General features: G+C 31.0%; 1 protein-coding gene across 4 annotated transcripts; it reads left to right on the top strand.

Moving 5' to 3' along the window:
* Positions 1-2008: 2008 nt before the first annotated feature.
* LOC126780585 (circadian locomoter output cycles protein kaput) lies at positions 2009-20233 on the top strand. 4 transcript variants are annotated; one of them, XM_050505182.1, is made up of 14 exons: positions 2009-2049; positions 2343-2501; positions 3293-3441; positions 3525-3706; positions 3787-3904; positions 6276-6371; positions 10088-10148; positions 11772-12010; positions 12184-12331; positions 12972-13155; positions 13991-14170; positions 14279-14440; positions 14776-14898; positions 15402-20233. In XM_050505182.1, exons 2-14 carry the CDS (start codon positions 2464-2466, stop codon positions 15588-15590), a joined length of 1869 nt encoding a protein of 622 aa, XP_050361139.1. In that variant the 5' UTR covers positions 2009-2049; positions 2343-2463; the 3' UTR covers positions 15591-20233. The 4 variants fall into 4 exon arrangements, with proteins under 4 accessions (XP_050361139.1, XP_050361141.1, XP_050361138.1 ...); XM_050505183.1 differs by lacking the exon at positions 2009-2049 and adding an exon at positions 2059-2122; XM_050505184.1 differs by lacking the exon at positions 2009-2049 and having other exon boundaries at positions 2056-2501; positions 14782-14898.
* Positions 20234-20693: the final 460 nt, after the last annotated feature.

The raw sequence follows: 20693 nt of genomic DNA, 5'->3' as shown, positions 1-20693 counted from the left end.
ACCAGTATTTCTATCTAAAACATTTGTTATATAATATGCGTTCTCTTTCTTGTGTAAGTGAGAAATGAATCGTTATTAGTTTCCTTGTCTACGAACTAGGCAATCCCGAATGACAATGACGCTGACACTGCAAAAAAGTTAGTAAGTCTGTCAAGAATCAAGATAAGGGGCTATCGAAGTATATTATTGTAGAACGTAGGCGGGAAAATAAACTAAGCTAAAAGGATGTTCTTCAATGTTACTCCGTTGCTTATGCCGCTAAGTAGTTTAAATCAAACAGAAACGTTTCTAATTTTATTATTCTTAAAGATACCTAGATTCATTATTTCAGAAGCAATATATATCAGTAATAATATTAAGAATCAGGCAATCACTGTCATTAGCAACCCATTAATAAATCATACATCTGATGAATATTTATATAATTATGTCGTTCATGATGTTGTTAGCATGTTTTCAATATTGTAATCCATGCTGCATACTTTCCATTGGAATATTGAAATTACCTTAAAATAAAAAAAATGTCACAAGCATTTCGCCATTACCGTAAAAACTCTAACGGTAAATATTTTATGACTAAGAAAAAAAAAAACAGATATACGACAGCTCGCCCCTTCTTCATTTCTTCTTGATATGGATTCATTTTTTCTTGATGTGGAATGTCAGGAAAAGGGTCCAATCAGCTATTGGCATATAAACTGGCATAATAAAGAAATTCGATCCAGAAATGTATGAAATGATAAGGAAAAAGAAAGATTAAGGTATATACGATAGTATAAAAAAGTGTAATTAGTTCCATTAGGTGAAAAATAGTCTAAAAATCCCAAGCAGCAAAGAGAAAAACGGCATAGAAATAAATTCTTTCATAAATACGTTTTTATTTTCAATTAGACTCTCCCAATTCTCAAGACGGCAACAAATATATTTTTTACAAGATTTTAAGTCGTTAAAAGTTTTTTTTCACAACTAAGAGAAATAATCTGAAATTATAGCGAAGCTTGGCATGGTAAACGGTTCCAGATGGGGTTGTAGCAGTCTTAAAATGGACTGCAGATAGCATCGTGTGTTTTGGCAAAGAACTTGTCACAAACACCCAATATATAGACAACGTGCAGCATAATGTTGATAATATTGTCGTTATGGCTGTGGTTAAAAATTATGTTCTCGCCAAAGAAGTTTTACTGCCAACAAACTTAAAACCATTCAAGAGCAACCAAAATGTTTATCTAGTGTGTTAAAAAAAATATATCACAAAATCTAGCCTTCAGAATTGCTCGCTGCTAGACTGTAGCGCAGAATAGGCTTGAAGACACAACAAACATTTAACATTTTTAAAAGTCCTTAATTTTACTGAAGATAAATGTTCTAAACCAAGTTCTTCTGATGATCAAAACGTAGCACCTCTAGTAAGAGTCAGTGAATTTCAGCTTATTCTCAGTAACATTATAAATTATCATAGTAGGAAATACGAATATTATTTCAGCAATAAATTTTCATTTTTTTAATTTAAAAAATGCCTTTTTAAATTAGTTATAAGGCTAACATAAATAAATTGGATAGTCTGAAGATATGGTGAGGTTTGGTGCCACACAAAATCTAAAGACAAACTTATAGATTTGGACCAAAGATATAATTCATGTATCAGTCCTTTTTGTATGATTTTCCTCATGACAATGATTTTACAAATTACAAGATTGATGATTGAGAGAGAGGTACACTTCTCTTTTTAGTTTTTTTCTTCGATAATATAAAACGATGTTAGAGATATGGACTATAGGTACATGAAGTATCATATATATAACATATTAAGGTACTATGATTATAATGAATTGTAACGGTTTCTTTAATTAAATTGCTTATACAGATTTATTATAACGGCAAATGTTTACTAATAATATTGTAAATGAAAAAGTTAAAAAGCATATTGGTGCGCTACATTGATTTTATTATTCCTTAAAAGTGTTTTTTTCAGTGTTGCTACTTCATATAAATCATTTTCAAGGGCTATTTTTTATCGAACTGAACCACAGTCAGTCCACAGTTATACTTGTAAGTTCTAATGCGAATATTATCATTTTCTTAAAAATTGTGGTCTATGTTATTGGCGTTTTCATACAAATAAGTGCGTTGTTTCTTTAACTGTATCATTTATACTGTATATTGAAGTTAATTATATTAAAAGTGCTTGTTTATATTGAATAATACACGAGATATTCAGACATCGCAGTGAATCAATTTAAATATTGTCTACAATTCCCAAAAAGCGTTTGTGTATATTTTAAACAAAACTAATTCACTAAATCATAATTGTTAATGTGACCGTGACGTGTTTTCAATCACAGGTAGTTACAGTGATATTTATTTTCTCGGACAATCAAGATTTCACATTATGTCGTTAGTACATGATAAAGTGTCGCTGCTGTCGTACAATTGATCGACATTCGTAGAGAAGGCGAAAGAACCATGGACGACGACGGTGATGATAAAGATGACTCGAAAAGGTAGTTACTTGCATGTTATTTTTGCTTTTAAAAACTTATGGAATAAATATTTTTTTTATTTAAGTAAATAAAACATCAAAATTTTCCGCGACAATTTCTGTTATACAATCGTTTTCTGCTTAATATTTTTGTAAATGTCAACTAGTTATTCATAGGCACAGCACTATTAATCAATTGAAAAAGAATATGGATTGAGGTGTTTATTCATGTTTAAACTATCAGATTAATCAGTGATTCTATTAATAATCTTGCATATCGAAAATCTGCATGCTATTATCTTATTTATTATTAAATCGTTTTTATAAAAGTGAATCTAAGTTAAGGTTTTAACAACATTTAAGCAAAATGAGGTGAATTTTCAGCCAGTTTATAATTTTATAAGAAATCAAATTGATGTTTCTAAGTTATTGTTACTTTTTTTTGTAAAATAGAAGAACACTCTAACACATTCTGGTGTCATAATACCAGCTAAGTAATGAGTTAGCATTTTGATTATCATAATTGCCTTATTTTTCTACTTTAGTGTGAATTATTTCATTTAAGTGAATGTCTTGTGTTTTTTTTTGTTTTCACACTATTCTAAGTAAAACTGTTACGGAAATATAATTATTTTGTTAGTTGGTTTGTTGTTTTACTATTTATTAGGTAAATTTTTGCTTATAAAAAGTAATTGTAAAGGAAATGTATAAAAAATATATAAAAGCGAGCTCTGAAATAACATTGCATTGCATCTGCTTGATACATATAATTTGATTTAATAAGAATAGTTTATGGAGTTAAATTATTTTTAGGAGGACACGTAACTTGAGTGAAAAGAAGAGGAGAGACCAATTCAATATGCTTGTCAGTGAACTTGGATCTATGGTTTCGACAAATAATAGAAAGATGGACAAGTCTACTGTCCTTAAATCTACAATTTCTTTTTTAAAGAACCATAATGGTAATTTTTTTGTATAATATTTACTATACTATTTCTTGAATTTATCATGAGACATTTATATGGATGATGTATTGCTCTTACAGAAATAACTGTCCGTTCAAGAGCTCATGATGTGCAAGAAGATTGGAAACCTGCATTTTTGTCAAATGAGGAATTTACATATTTGGTATTGGAAGCATTAGAGGGATTTGTAATGGTGTTTTCGGCAAATGGTTGTATTTATTATGTCTCAGAAAGTATTATGTCATTATTAGGACATAAACCGGTAATTATATATGTTTTATATCAATAAAATTCTTAAAATATGTAATGAGAATATTTTATTCTTAAACTAATTCTTTTCAGAGTGATATGGTGAACAAAAGTATATTTGATTTGGCATTTGACGATGATCGTTCCAACCTGTATGCATTGCTACAAAATCCTAGTATGGTGCTACAACCTAATCAAACAATATCATCAGGTTTGTCAATTCCTATAATGCTTTACAATAGATACTATACAACTACAGTAAGTATAATATATATATATATAACTCTACCTATTAACAAATTGAAGGTATATCAAGTTATAGTTGCTTGTAATGCATAGCGAATTATATATAATAAAATCAATGTTTCATGTCATAACATTTATACTGCTGCAATTTTTTATGTTAATGTTGCTTATGTGTCCAATCCTTTTCTTTTTATCAGTAAAGCCAAATTTTATATGTAATCATTTACTTAGTATGCTATGCTTGAATTATTTTAGCTTGCAGCGAATACTTTTATCTATGTAATTGCCAAGGCATAACCATTTTTGCACAACAACTTTCTTAAACAAACTACCAAAATAAAAATGTATTCTATAGATGTTTCACTGCTAGAGCTCTTTAAAAACTTTTTCTATAATATTGAACATATTGCATTAAATGCTAATTTTTAATATTGCCCTGAAGTTAAATTTTGTTTGTAGAATATATATATATATATTCCAAATAAAATACTATATACAGATATACAACCCAAAAATATAGTAGGTTTATTAAGACCTTATTACGGAACCTTTGTAATGCTCCTTTTCATATTACGGAACAGGTGAGGGGCACTTATTTGTTTTCCTCCATGGCGAAATCTGAGTTTTACCAACTTGTTACATTTGCTAGCTTTTTAACATATTTCATTTTGTAACTTTGAAACTCAGTGAATAAACAAATTATAACTTAGAAAGAAAAGTTATTGACACAGCTTCAAATCTTATACTTACAGAATTATTCCTTTTCCTTGTGAGACATCTATGGGCTGTTACCATGGTACCAAGGTGCTTTTATATTGTTTATTTTCGTTTTGCTATGTTTTTTATTCTATACTTATACACATAAAAGGTTATTTGTAAAACATTAATAACCTAGACTTTATTACTATTACCATAAAATACAACATTTGTTCTATTTTAAATTTTAAAAATTCATCAGATTTTTATTTTCTACAAAATTAAAATATTAAAATTGATTGTTCTAAATAGTAACAACCCTGCATGGTAGCAAATAAAGCTCTCAGAAGTGTAAACAGTAAACCAATTATGCGTTGCGAAATATAGGAGCGGGGTGCAGGTGGAGCTCTATTTGGGCGGCGCTTGTACTTGTCCTTGTGTTCATTAGTTTTTTGTGGTGCTAAAACGCGCTTGCGCAGCATTTACTGGTGGCTCGATTTACGGTACCTATTGCGAATTTAATAATATTATAATATATATAAATAATATTTTTTTTAGCCAGTTCTAAAAATAGTTACCTACCTAACATTGTGAATGCAATCTATGAGGGTAGCATGCAATTAAAACCTTGTTAAGTGGTAATAATTAAAATTTGCTTTTACAAGAAATGAGATTAGAGAGAGTCAAAGGTTGTTTCTATTTCACGGCGCTTACAACAAATAAAATATCTTGGTCATTTCAGCTTATTCAAGCAAATTAATAAATAACTTGATATGACCTAATGATCTATCTTTTATAGTATTATAATAATTATTACTGATAGATAAAATCAATCACTCCTATATAGGTTACCTACATCCAAATTATTATTGTTAATCACATCTCACGGGAGACGGGAACTCATTACCGAATACAGTGATCGTCTAAAGTGTCCACAACGTGTGTCTTTTTACCTTCCTTGGACATTGTGTAAAGGGGTAGATTTTTCTTTCTGTGTAAACTTAGTCGCTCGCTTACATAATTAATCGAAACTACTACGGGATGATATTGCTGCTGAAGGTTCATTGCTCCAATTCTGCATATGTATTCCAAAGCGAGTAATGATATTTTTTATATAATTGATCAGCTTCGTTTTTGCTGATTCCTCCATCTATTATAAATTCTTGTTAAATATCAAAATCTACTTTTAGATTTTGATGTTTAACTGAATTTATAATTACGTATTATGTCTAATATGGTGACGTAAAATGTTTTATTGGAAATAATTTATTTGTTATACACTACACAGCTTTGCGCGAAATTTATACTTGTGATCATTAAATGTCATTCCTTTCATTTGTTGATAAGGCGAAAACTAATTATATATCCATATATGTTTACAAGCTGAGTTTTTATCAACCCATTTATACGTGTAACCGAACACGTATACAGACAAAAATCAAGATAAACACAATCATAATACATGTAAAAATTTTACAGATTATTATTTTTTCAATGAATAACAATAAAAATAATAAACTTGATTGATAGCTTGGTCCATATTCATATCGATTTCATTATAAGACAATAAATATTCCTTTCTAAGACGGTGTTAATTGATAACATAAAACGGTAACATTTTTGTGTGCAATTGTTTTCAGAGAACGAGATTCGGTTCCAGTGTCATTTGCAAAGGGGAACGTTGGATTTTCGAGATGATATCACGTACGAATTAATTCAGTTCAAAGGACATTTTCGTAAGTCATTTTATATTTATTTAATCTAAATAGAAACATAAACATTAATAATTTTGTGTATGTTTTTTTTTTAAATTAATTTCCTTTTCGTTGCCAGCGTGAATAATTCTTATTCCTATTAAATTTACATTTTAACTTCACGATATGCTTATTAAAAGTGTTAAAGCGAGTTGTTTTCATAGATTTCTATTTTCATATTATTTTGACAGTAATAATATTTAAAAAGGAATTTCTTCTTGCCATACCTTGATAACATCTACTAGTCCAGTCTTGTACAATTATCTAACTATCTACCAAAATATAAAAAGCATTTGAATAAGCAATTGAATAAGCTTATTTAAAAATAAAAATATTTATATAATAAAAAAAAAAAAGTTGTCATTTTTTCTTATATTTCATTAAATATGTAAACTAAAAACTGAATACGTCAATTGGGCGAGAAAATAGTTTAAAAAATTAACTACAACGTGGTATTCGTATTATGTATTACAAGTAAATAAAGATCAAAAGTGTCGTGAGTCTTCAGAAAGACCATCATTCGTGTCGTTGATTTCATAATCGCTTGAAGATAATAACAAAATTGCGGTCATCAGTACTTCATATCATTAACTCAATTTATCGTAAGTTATTTGCTCGACAGTCAAGGATATAATATTAAATAGAACAAGAATGAATTCAAACTTTATTGGTTTATACATATCAACAAGTCAGATCCTTTTCGTTGTATCAGTGGTTACATCGGTTAGCAATCCGAACGCGTTATGCTTTTTCTTGATTAGTCGTATATATGTATGTCGTATGCGCAGTTATCTAATATCATTTCAAAACATGTGTTTATTAGGCAATTACTTTTAATATAACAAAGATTTGTAAGCTGTTTTTCTTTTATTGAACTCATTCGGTTTTTGAGCCTAAAATATTTAATCATATTTCGTATAATCGCATGATGTGATTTAACTTCACGCAAAATGAATAATCACAAATGAAAATTGGTTGCACGGTACACAGATCTAAGTAACCCTGGACAGCCTTACACAGGAGTTAAGTTTACCGGTCGATATCACGTTCAATAATAAATAAATACGTGTGATTTTAAATTGTTTACGAGAATATATAAATCGTAGTGATATTATTATACTTAATATATTGATTTTATGTTCGGTTTTATTGATTGAACTTTATCCGTGAACATAAAATTAAAGATTTTCAATAAGTGCTTAGTTGGGTGTTTTAATTTCGCTTCACATTTGTGAAGAGAGAATTTAATTATATAAAACTAAGTAGGTAAAAGAAATGTATTGTTTTTGCAAAACAATGTACTCTGGTACGTAAAATATGGGGTAAAAACACTTTTGAAGATTCTTTGATAAGGAAAATGGACGATTTTTGTTTCGAACTATTCAGCGTCTTCAGCAGTGCTATTCTGTAAGCGCTTACTTCATTACTTACCCGTACGTGTATATTAGTGCAAAGGATTGAACAAATACATTAACACAAAACTATCGTTTACGAAAATAGGACAAACACAGAAACTAAAAGGACGAATAACATTTGTCTCGTAAGACAAAGGACAAACTACGGTAAAAAAAGTATATTATACGAAGTAGCACGTTTATACAATGACTTACTAAATCGGATTAAAGATATTCAGTCTTTTACTTTATACAAAAAAAAAAAAAAACTTTATAACACCACATCTTAAAAGAGTTTTCGAGGCCATAAAGTATTTGTTTCATTTAATTCTATTATCGACTATTAATTATTACTACTATTTTTACTATTAATTATTTAATACATTTTTATTTTATGGTACTGTTAACACTTAATATTGTATAATATGTTTTACAAATTATAATTTGTAAATTAGCTGAAGACGATAAGGTTAATTGCTATCTAATTGCTATAACATACGACGATACTGCATCATGGTTTTGTTATTCCCACATTAATTTTAGTGAAGTACTTCATTTTTTTTAGTACCGCCCGTGTGTTGTACGTATATATAACATTTTTTGACGAGCCGTTTGGCGTGGTTGGTACTTACTTGCCTTTCATGCCAAAGGTCGTGGGTTCGATTCCCACCCAGGACAGACATTTGTGTGCATGAACTTGTCTGTTTGTCCTGAGAGTGGGTGTAATTATCTATATAAGTATGCATTTACGAAAGAAAAGTAGTATATGTAGTATATCAGTTGCCTGGTTTCCATAGTAGAAGCTCTGCTTAATTTGGGATCAGATGGCCGTGTGTGAATAATGTCCCAGGATATTATTATTATTATTATTATTTAAATATCTTATCTTCTCAAAATTTTTAAGTGAATTGTGTCCTTTTTTTGAGAAATAAATACTTAAACCATGCATTGATGTTGCATGTCGCTTTCTGACATTTAACGATCGTTTTCTGCGATGAGTTGAAGTCTGTTCTTACAGAATAGCCCTACAGACGATCGCTACTAAATAAGCATCATAGATTTTAATAATAAACTGTAAAATTTTATTTAATGAAACTAAAATATTTGTTTGAATTATGATGATAGATATTTCACTATAAATCGAAAAAACCGTGGTCCGCTATATAAGGGTATGCAAAAAAAGCCGCCCAAGAGGTTATCTTGCGGCATTGTACCCAGAACGCTGGCGGTATTACCTCTCTGAACTGCTAAGCACAGTCTTTAGACTAAGTAAGCGCCAGCTCTTGAGTCAGCTAAAGTGTTGAATTTCTTAGAAAGGTCGCTTTTTAGTTTTTTGGTATCCGATAACCACGAACCTTACGTTTAAAAGTAAGCCTCGCCAATGCATACTCATTAAATAAAAGTGAGTTATCGCGGCACTTTGAGTTTCGATCCTCGCTGATGGCTTAGAAGATATTTTCATTAATGGATATTGGCTGGATAGTATTTCGATGTGTTTTTATTTTGGACTTGATTTATAAATAGTCTAATTGATTTTTTTTTTCTAGTTATATATTGATTACATAATTTTGTTGAAAACGGACCCATTTAGAAAAACTATTCGCAATCAGACGTATAATGGGTCTTACAGTAACAGCCTGTAAATGTCCCACTGCTGGGCTAAGGCCTCCTCTCCCTTTTTGAGGAGAAGGTTTGGAGCTTATTCCACCACGCTGCTCGAATGCGGGTTGGTGAAATAGACATGTGGCAGAATTTCGATGAAATTAGACACATGCAGGTTTCCTCAAGATGTTTTCCTTCACCGAAAAGCACGAGATGAAATATAACAGAAATTAAGCACATGAAAATTCAGAGGTGCTTGCCCGGGTTTGAACCCACGTTCATCGGTTAAGATTCACGCGTTCTTACCACTGGGCCATCTCGAATGGGTCTTACATCCGGTAAATTTAAAGTATTTTTAATATTTTTATGTACGTCAATCAATACAAATCTCTGAAAAGAAATGCATAAAATGAAAGGAGTGAATTATAGTGTAATACGGCAATATTGCCTGGTATTATATTTCGCATGTAAATCGATTTAGAATTTTTATTATTGAAAGTAATTATTTAAAAATTCTCTGCGTTTTAAAATAAACCGATGATATCCAACAATTAGATTACCAGCAACTATTTTGTGTTTTATTTTACTCCAAAATAACAATTGGACTTTTTGTATTCGTTAATGTTTTTTTTATGAATTTAATTATTTCTTTATAAACTTAATACATACTGATGAAAGTACAGACTAATTTAAATATTACAGGTACATATATGGAACAGAACGATAGTTCCGACATCTTATACCAACAAGATCAGGACTCAAGGTAATAAATAGTATTTTATTATATTACACATTCAAATTAATAAAAACTTATTATAATAACAATAACAATATTTTCTATAAATTTACAATTGGGCTACGCTTCACTTGTTCTACATTTAATGATTTTATAAAATATGCGTCGTCGTTAATTGAAATAAATCCAACCTTGGGAAAGGTTTGCCTCTTTTCGAATTGTGTTTCCGTTCGTTTAATTACAGACTCATGTACATAGTATCTAAAGTCCTTTACAATGTCACTCATTGACAATGACAGAGAGGAATAAAGAGCAGTTAAAAATAAAAAAACAAATGACATTATGTTGTTACGGTGGAAGAAGCAACTTAAAACCGGTCTAATTATAAAATTGTGTATCTCGTTGGTCTAGTGTCGAGCTTATAAGCGCTGCTGTGATCTAACAGGACGGTGAAACATTTTTTGCTAAGAAATTCTCAGTAGCAGCCCTAAAGCTGTTGGAGACCGCCTGAACTTTGCAGAATTGGTCAAGAGGATATCTCTAATAATATAACATGTCCGAGCAAGTCTACCAGAAACCTGAAGACTTTTCTAACATTAGACCACATTACATTAGATCGCCGTCATAACGTTAAACGATATTTACAAAGTCATCTTACTTGTTCGTCTTTTGTAATTCTACGTTATATTAATTTAGATTACCTCGTATTAACTGTTGATGTTGAACCTTAAGGTGGTATATCAAAAACTTACCATTATAAATATTTATCTTAACTTCTGTGAAATAATTTTAATCCGTTGGTTATTATATAGGTATATACAATTAAAAAAGCGTTTCGGCGCATGACTTGTTCATGTTCCATATCAATAGGTTTTAAAGTTTAAATCAATACAAAACGGTGCATTTGGTGCAGTCAACTTAAGTCTTTACGTTAAGGGATTTCGAATTTGTAGTAACTTTTATTAAAACATATATTCATTGTCATTCTGAAAACGAAGAAAATCCTCGAGTAAACCTAGTTGTTGGAAAAGTATATCTATTAAAGATATACATCATGACTTAGTAATAAATAGAGGAAATTTATGTTCAGTAATTTCAAAATTTCACGAGTCAGGCTGAGCTTGACGTTTCAGGATAAAACTACAGATGCACACTGTGAAGGTCATACTTACCATCAAAGATCACCGTAAAAGTGGCCTCTGTTTGTTTAGTGCAGAAAATATTAAACGAGAAGTTAATTAACAGGCTTGTTGACATTATAGTGGCGCCGTTTGTATAGTTGGACACAATTTTCGACGTTGAAAAAGAATTGTATAATAATACTAAAGATATTGTGATGATGGTTATGAAAAAAATTGAGATAAAAGTCACTATTTCTCCTGCGAAGCAAACTAAATAAGAAGATTGTGTGAGGCCTTTAATTAAAAAAGTCAAATACCACATACCTTTCCCCAAAAACTTATATGTAAATGCTACGATTTATTAAACTCTCAATCAATCAATTAAGTCAATTATAGCCAGCTACGATTTTATTATGCCACAAACCGAATTCCAGAAGGTTTAGAATGAATGAATGAATGTTTAATCTACTATATATAAAGATGCTAAAACTACATTAAGCAGAAGATTGTAAAGTTTATTTTGTTTCAGGCTCCTGTTTGTCTGTACCGGAAAGCTATGCACGCCTCAACTGATCCGTGATGTGTCCCTCGTCGACACAAGCCGTAGCGAGTTCACATCACGCCACAGCTTAGAATGGAAATTCCTGTTCTTGGACCATCGTGCACCGCCCATCATAGGCTACCTTCCATTTGAAGTGCTTGGAACCTCTGGATACGATTACTACCACTTTGATGATTTGGAGAAAGTCGTGACGTGTCATGAAGCACGTAAGTAGTTTTCATTTTCGTTTTTTTAAGTAAGTAATTGTTGAGATAATTTGTTTTCATTGTGAGCATTATTTTATAGTTCTATTGCTTATATAAAAAGATTTTGTATATAATTCTTAACAAAGGCGTTTAGAGGTCGCAACTTATAAAAATATGAGTATATTTTTTTTCAGTAATGCAAAAGGGCGAGCTTACATCATGCTACTACAGGTTTCTAACCAAGGGCCAGCAGTGGATCTGGCTACAGACCCGCTTTTATATTACTTATCATCAATGGAACTCTAAGCCAGAGTTCGTAGTCTGCACACATCGTGTTGTGAGGTGTGTGTAACATCGACATTTATTTAATCGTACATATCTTGTTATTTTTCGTGGATTTTTTTTTATAGAATAGGAAGGCGGACGAGCATTTGGGTGGTGACCACTTACCTGATGGTAAGTGGTCACCAACGCCCATAGACATTGGTATTGTAGGAAATGTTAACCATCGCTTACATCACCAATGCGCCACAAACCTTGGGAACTAAGATATTATGTCCCTTGTGCCTGTAATTACACTGGCTCACTCACCCTTCAAACCGGAACACAACAATACCAAGTACTGCTGTTTTGCGGTAGAATATCTGATGAGTGGGTGGTACCTACCCAGACGAGCTTGCACAAAGCTCTACCTTCAGTATATTTTGATATAGTCTAACTATAATTGAAGACATAAGTGGTGGTGAAGTTGTTACATCAATGAAAATTTTAATTCAATATAAACATGAGTCCTTCAGCTCTCACATTTTAAAATTATAATATATGATTTGAAAATTAACTATAAATGTAATGATGAGATGGATGAATGGCCTATGTACACCAATAGTTATTCAAATAAAAATAAAAAAAACATTACTGCTGTTTTTAAAGCTGGCAATAGCATGTGATTCGAGTTTATTTTAAACTATATTTTCTATTTTAGTTATGAAGATATATATAAAAGTGCGAAGCATGAAAACGTTGACAATGAAACCGTAAGTGAAGCGGAACCTAAAAGAAGTGACTTGAAAGATACATTATCAGAAGATGCTATGATGGCCATGTCACCGTCGTATATGTCGGAGGCAAGTGATGCTTTCGGGACTTCATACCAATCTCTGTCACAGGTATTTGTTTTAATTTTATTTATTCTATTTGACATTATATTATATGCCTTATTATTATATATGGTTCTAGCAAACGAAACACGCTGCCGGGTCGGAGATAATTCTCGATCGGAGATAGCTTTATAACACCATACCAACACTGTGTTGTCATATTAGAAAATTACTTATAGATTTTATTATTAAGTTATTTGCAAAACAGAGAAATGAACGTTGTCTTGGGAGGCTATAAGTCAAATGCATTTTTTTCTACTTCTGGAATGCCTCAAGTATCAAGACTAGATCTTATTTTATTCGGATTTTTTTTTAAATGATGTTGTTAAAAAGATCACCGTAATTATCAGCTTTATGCTGATGACATAAAATTTTATAGAAAAATAAAAAAAAATTGCAACAAGATTAAAATAGATTTGCCGCATAGTGTTGTGAAAATCATATGAAATTAAATAACTTGAAATGTAACACTATAAGCTTTAGCAGGAAAAATTTGGACATTCTGTTCAATTATAGTATACGTAGATAGCTACACGATTAAATAGATTGCACAGATTCGAGATGGACATTTGTTGATGATGATGCAATGATCACTTTTATTCCACACATAGACAGCGTGGTGAGCAAATCATTAAATACATTAGGGTTTATAAAGAGATCTTTTAAGGCTTTTAAAAAAATCATTAATAAGGCGCAAGTTAGAATACTGTACAGTAGCTTAGAATCCATATTAATAATACAAAAAGAAAAAAAAGATCCGTTTAATATAAAGACAGATAACCCAAAATAGATGACCTCTCTAAATCGTTAATAATAATTACATATTTATGTTTTCTGCTACCAGCCACCATCGGTTAAGTCGGCGGCAACGTCAGCTGGCAGTACTTGCGCCACGGCGGCGACCATGGCGACCACTGCCACCTCTTCGTGGCCCACTCGTGCATCGCAAGTGCAGTACGCGGCCGGATCCGATACGGCCTCAGTGTCGGGCGATTCGCGATCGTCGCGCATAACCGCGCAAGAAGTTAGTTTTGTTCGCTTGCTTATATTTCATCAATCTACAGCGCAGATTTAATACTTCCATTAGAAACATTTTGGAAACATCAACAAATGTTTTGTGCACTTTTCGCAGACGTCAAGGTTACCGGAACCGGCGATAGTACCCCAGCACGTTATCGGCGCGCAATACTTGGAGCCAGGACCGTACATTGGATCCGTCGGCGTATCGGGGATGCTGACGCTACCTATGCACTCTGTGCCGTTGATCGTCAGCCCCGACCAAGCGCAGTTGCAGGTACGCCTTACTTCAGTTTAAATGTTATTGCAGATTTATTTATTTTTTTATTAATACGAAATATCTCTCGAACTCCGTAAGTATGACGAGATTTTTTATTCTTCATTTGCGATTAAATTATTTTATATTACTTTCTATATTACTATTACATTATTTTATATTATTTATACATTACAATTTCCAGTGAATTAATTTTCTTTGTTTTGATTATTGTTTTGATCAATTACGATTGTTTCTATTGAATGATTTTTGAGTTAATGGCTATAATGGTAATCGCAATCGAGCGACCGGCGAGATTGTTGGTATATGATGATGCGAGCTAGTGGCTGCGGCAGGAGCAGTTGCAGCGCACACATCGCGAGTTACAGCAGATGATAGTGCGCCAGCAGGAGGAGCTGCGGCACGTGAAGGAGCAACTCCTACTCGCACGCCTCGGTATCTTACAACCGCTCATTAACGTGAGTAATTGGCCGCAACCGGCAATGTATAGCCTAGCATTGCAGTTTCGACGATAGGTAACGGAGAGGCCGACAACACACTTTTTGTCTCGAAATATGTATATACGGTATATGCTAATATATAAGTATCATTTTCAGATTGTCAAACTAACACAGATAGTTCAAAAACATAACAAATTTGTAAATTGTGTTATATACAGTTTCAGTTTCAACAATTGTTTATTATCCGTTTTTATTTTCAATAACAGCATTAAATTATTAATATCCCAGTAAGTTGTTGCCGCTTGAGTTATTAATAATTTTATGTAATACTTTTAACTATAAATATGCCATGATATTATACTCAAAAAATTACAACTATTATATAATACTTCGTAAATAAAACAGTATTCATGTATTTTTAATCTTATATTACTTTTGTACCTGATGAAACCCGTATGTTTTGTAAACGGCTTTCCAATTCTGAATTGTATAATTACATTTGAATAATTTGTAAATTTTAGGTTCAAGATCCGTTCACACATACCGAACAAATGCAACAAAACGATCTGCTACCAGCACAAATGCTTTACGACGAAACAGCGGCTAGACCTGTGCCTAGCTATCCACACCACCCACCGCCGCCGCCGCCAGGTGGTCACCACCTCAACACGCATCAAAATCAAAACCATCATATGCCGCCGCAGCTGTAAGTCACCTCGGTACTTCGCGACGCTGTAGGACGCCCGGATCTCATTTAATGATAAAGTACTTCCTTTTTAGCACAAATATATAAAATAATCACTTCAATGTCATTTACCGTCTCGGTTGTGGTTGTAGTTTAGCTTTTCTGTAGTAAAATGTTAAGTCAGTACGTTTTGCTACTCGTTCCAATACAAATACAAATGTTTATTATTATTTAGAGAATCACTTATAAGTTCGTCACTTAATAAGTACACGTTTCTTATAATATATTTTATGTTATTTTTTTTTATCTCGTAGAATTATTGTTAATCTCAGTTAGTTTCGATATATTCTTATGATATTTGTTATAATATAATCGTATGTGTATTGAGTGATTGTTTTGTTAAAAATATTTGTACGTTAATTTTATCGACATAGAGGTTGGGACTCTTTATCTCTTATATTTATTGAAGAAAAATTTTGACCTATATAAAATTTCATACGTATACATTTTTCAAGGTTAGGTAATAAAAATATAAAACTATAAATATATTTCCTACGTCGTTCGTATAATAAAGTACGACTTGACGTATTGCCTACGACCTATTCAGAATAATTAACAGTATCAGGTAATTTTCTTTCATACATAGGCTTGATTAAAATTAAAACAAATTTTATCATATTAACCATAATTGAAGTGAAAAGTGAAATCGTGTGAATAAATTTCGAACGTAAGGGTGACCTTCATTGTGATGAAACTATATACTACTTTAGGATAACGGCATTTCTTATTTTTGTATTCTTGTACGAAGGGCTGTGCAATCTTGTATATACATAATTATGTCGGTAGGTAACAGTGAATCTATTTTTAGTTTATACGTATCATATCCAATGGACATTTGTGCTTAATGTTTAAATTATATTAACAGGACTAAATGTATTACAGAAAATGAGACAGCAGTATGTTTTTAGTTCTGTCGAATGGATTAGTTTAATGTTTATGTACAACACAATCGGCTTCGGAGCCTCTTTTGCGTTTTAGGGTCTTTAAATTCAATGAAACGTTGCTTCCGATTATACTAACTAAACTGGCGTATGATGACAGCTTTTAGAGAACGACTCAAACCAGGCAGCTGTTTAAAAATAATTACTAGATATTTTGTACAATAAAATACTTTTCTAACCTATAGATTAACCTCCAGTTTTTAAAATGCTTTCAAAATTTTATCTGAATGGTCATTGGTTGGTGGCAGCTGGTGACGTGACATGCGAAAAATGGGCGTTCAATATTTAGTTAAATCAGTTAATCGTACTTTGCTCATAATTTCTAAAATTGTATTGCTAATGGTGAAATTATATTTTATTACTTACTTTATTACAAAATTGTTCAAGAATTGTAAAAACCATAGACTTGCAAATACAAACAAAAAAATTACAAACAACAAAAATATTTAAACAAATTCAAATAAAATTATTTTTTATTTGAAAATACATTGACATGACATATAATACAAAAAATGGCCGACGCCATTTTGTTATATCAATCTGTAATATCATCATAGATAGTAAAAATAAAGAAGAAATTTATTGTTACGTTTTAAGAGTAATTATTTACTTTATGTTGAATATTTTTTTTATATATAAAGACTATTTTTATTATCAGATTATTTATTTCAATTATTTTTTTATATACAAACATTTGTTATCGTTACGCATCTTAAATTATTTTTATATATATATCGATTATTTATTAAGTTATTTACATACTGCGATGGGGACGTACCAGAAAAAATTTGGCTCTGTTGATACTAGATCGGTTTCTTTATAAATTTGACATTTCAATATAAATCCTGCTTATGAAGTACATTTTAGAAAAATAACTCGTGTTGTTAAAATGTCTTTTAAAAAAGATCTAATATATGAATCTGAAATAAATTTAAATAAAAAATGTTAATTATAACTATTGCATTGTAATAAGGTCATTACTTATTTGTCAGTAACTTTTTGAAATAATTAAATGCAAAGCAGTTGCAGCAGACGATTACCATCATCATCATTAAATCATTTGAACCGAAAATATATACCGTTACCGGTTAAGTGTTTAATTGGTAACGCTACCTGCGTTACCAATAACGCATACTTAATAATAGATGTTAATAAATACTTTTTAGAATAGTCTTGAAGAAATGCTGATTGTCCCACTCTTAGGAAAGTCCTTCTATCGTATTCTTAATACCGTTTTTGATAATTTATATAGTAAAAACAATGTCCCCGCCTCTCTTATTTGAATGCTTGATGGTAGCTCTTAAGTATATTGAATGTTAGATCGCTGTTAGTATTTAATATCGACATAATCCGTAGAAAGTTTGACGATATTGTTACAATAAGTTTGTATCGATTGGGTCATATTTATTTTCAGGGACGAGAGGGTAATGCATTGTGGGTTTTATTTCCGCCTATTGTATAACGATTTTTAATTTTGCTAACGTTATTTAGGCTGGAGTGTTCGTCATGTTTTAGCTTTACTCGATAAGTAACGTAGAAAATTGAAATATATTACTATCGAAGGCTCAATTTATTTTTATTATCACGTTAAAAGCGAAATACTCCCGTTACGTAGTTAAAGAGAGTTAATGATAGAAATATTCACGTTCATATAAAAAATTTAACCAAAGTGTTATTATATACTAAAGCTCATATTTTGTTACGTTATGTACTGAATGTTATATCGTCTTATTGATAAATAATATATTAATTTTGAATGAATATTTGTGTAGCTATTTTTAATATATTATGGTAATTTGTTATTTATGTCTTGTAAAACTACTATGTTGCTAAAACTAAGCGATGTGCAACCCTATACGTCCCTGTTGCACTAGCTTTGTGCAGACCTGTGTGTGCCATACAAGTGCCATCGTTATAGTTCGGTTTCATTTGATAAATTTACTTATTATTCAGAGATAGATTTTTTTTTTCTATTATATATCAAAACATTACACTTGTTTTATGTACAACTTTTGTATAAAAAATAGGCACGATTTTCAATGAGTAATGGTGCTCTTGTAAAATTTTATCAAGACAATATTATAATATTGTTATTGACACTTTTTGATGAATATTGTGAATAAATATAAATTAAATATATCGCCATATCGAATATTCAATAATATTGATAACAAATGATTTTAAAATTCTACTGTATCTAAGCTAATTAATTAGTTCAAGTTTTGACCGATCATATACGTTTTTCATCAACTTATAACTTTTTCTATATTATAACTTTCTTTTTATAATATTTTGATCAATAATTCTTTGATCTCAATATTTGAATCTTCAGTGATAATCCCCATGATGACGTTCTCACTAATACCAATTTTTTTTAAATTGATTTTGACATTTCTATTTGATGATTCTATTTTTGGGCATCTTCAATCCTGGTTTTAATTGATGCATTAGAGATAATGCAGAAGAAGGGCATTGGTAACTTGAAGGACCTGAAGATTGTGCTATGGAATGGCTTTTGGTAGATAGCTGTGCACAGCTTTCATTACAGTATAGGATACTCTCAACAAGTTGGGAGGCTGAATCATCAAAAGTTACAGAATGAGATTTGATAGACCGCATTTGTATCGGGAATACTAACTACTTATTAATTTATTTATCATAGTCTTGTTGCTCACTTAAATTAACTGAATTATAAATGTTGGCACTTTTAACTGTAGCAAATATTGTTTCATGAATTGTCGCACCGAACAATTCAAGTCAATTTTAATTATTGTTTTATAAGTACGAAATAATTATTTTTTATATTATCTTGCCAATTTTTTTATTATAATTTATCAAGCAAAACCAAACAAATACAGACCATTGATATTTAGTGATACATAGTGAAATATGTTATTTTTAATGGACTGTGTTTATATAATAGTGCAACAAACACTTTTATGATTAGAATGTATAATTATGTGTACTTGTTAGAAAGATTAAAATAGAGTTATATCTCCACCCCAAACTTGCTTCACGATTATGTCACCTAGTATTGGCAAGATTTGGTGCCAAATAAATGTCATCGTTAAATTAAAGTGATGACAAATAGCGAGCATATTTAATTGGCATGCGCCTGCGTCAATCTACAATAGATGTTTGCTGTCGCTAGTAAACGGCGTTTAAGTGGTATTATTATCCCCACCCTTGTGTGAGTTTTAAATAAATACACGGTATCACATGGTATATGTATATGCAGTATACAGCGGCGAATACATTATCGAAATAAAATAATTCGTATTTAAAATTCAAACAAGGAATAGAGAAACATTTACTTATCTAGAGGTTGTCTATGTAAATCGTGATACGCACGATATAACCAGTTTGTTTTCATAGCAAATAGCGGGTATGTAGATTTAAAGTCTTTATTAATGGGATGTGATAGTAATTGTAGCTTACACTACATTAGCACGTGGAATGATATTTTGACAGTGATAAGATTCCATATGCTAATGTTGAAATAGCTTAAAGCAGGACTAATAGCTGCTTTTTTGAGAAAGAACCGATATTCTGATTAAAAGGAATACAGGGTACAGCAAAAAGATGGAGTTAGAGTGATATTGTTAGTAGTTCTCTTTTTGTGCAATTTAAATATTGATATAATTGTGAAAAAATAAATAAAATTACAAAAAAATCCTCTTTTATTTTTTACATATTCGTATTATAGTCATGTATATTTTTTTATTATTAAAAGCTAGATAACCTGAATCACGCTTACATTATCGATTCGCATATTATTCATTGAATATCGCTATTTCGTGTGAAAATGCTCATTATTCATTCTCATTTTATTTTTTATTTTTTTATAGAATAGGAAGGCGGACGAGCATATTGGCCACCTGATGGTAAGTGGTCACCAAACGCCCTTAGACATTGGCATTGTAAGAAATGTCAACCATCGCTTACATAGCCAATGCGCCACCAACCTTGGGTCATTTTAAATGCGCATAGGTATAGCATTCGATTTTACATGTTAGAGGATGCTTACAAGTGTCAGCGTTCTTGAAAGGATGCCTAATAAAGCGAGTGTATGAAACAGACGTTAAAAAAATACATGAAATACTACTTAGGAACCATATTGTGCGTCC

The sequence above is a fragment of the Nymphalis io genome, chromosome Z (assembly GCF_905147045.1).
Source record: "Nymphalis io chromosome Z, ilAglIoxx1.1, whole genome shotgun sequence".
In the NCBI taxonomy this organism is placed as follows: domain Eukaryota; kingdom Metazoa; phylum Arthropoda; class Insecta; order Lepidoptera; family Nymphalidae; genus Nymphalis; species Nymphalis io.
The sequence above is the reverse complement of the archived record's forward strand: the minus strand, read 5'-3'. Positions and strand labels throughout refer to the sequence as shown.

What these genes read in the sequence shown, in the direction of transcription:
- LOC126780585 (XM_050505182.1), top strand. Translation starts at nt 2,464, where the DNA reads ATGGACGACGACGGTGATGATAAAGATGACTCGAAAAG. An exon ending in TAATCAAACAATATCATCAG is followed by an intron (nt 3,905 to 6,275) that starts GTTTGTCAATTC and finishes AATTGTTTTCAG; the next exon opens with AGAACGAGATTCGGTTCCAG. An exon ending in CATACCAATCTCTGTCACAG is followed by an intron (nt 13,156 to 13,990) that starts GTATTTGTTTTA and finishes TTCTGCTACCAG; the next exon opens with CCACCATCGGTTAAGTCGGC.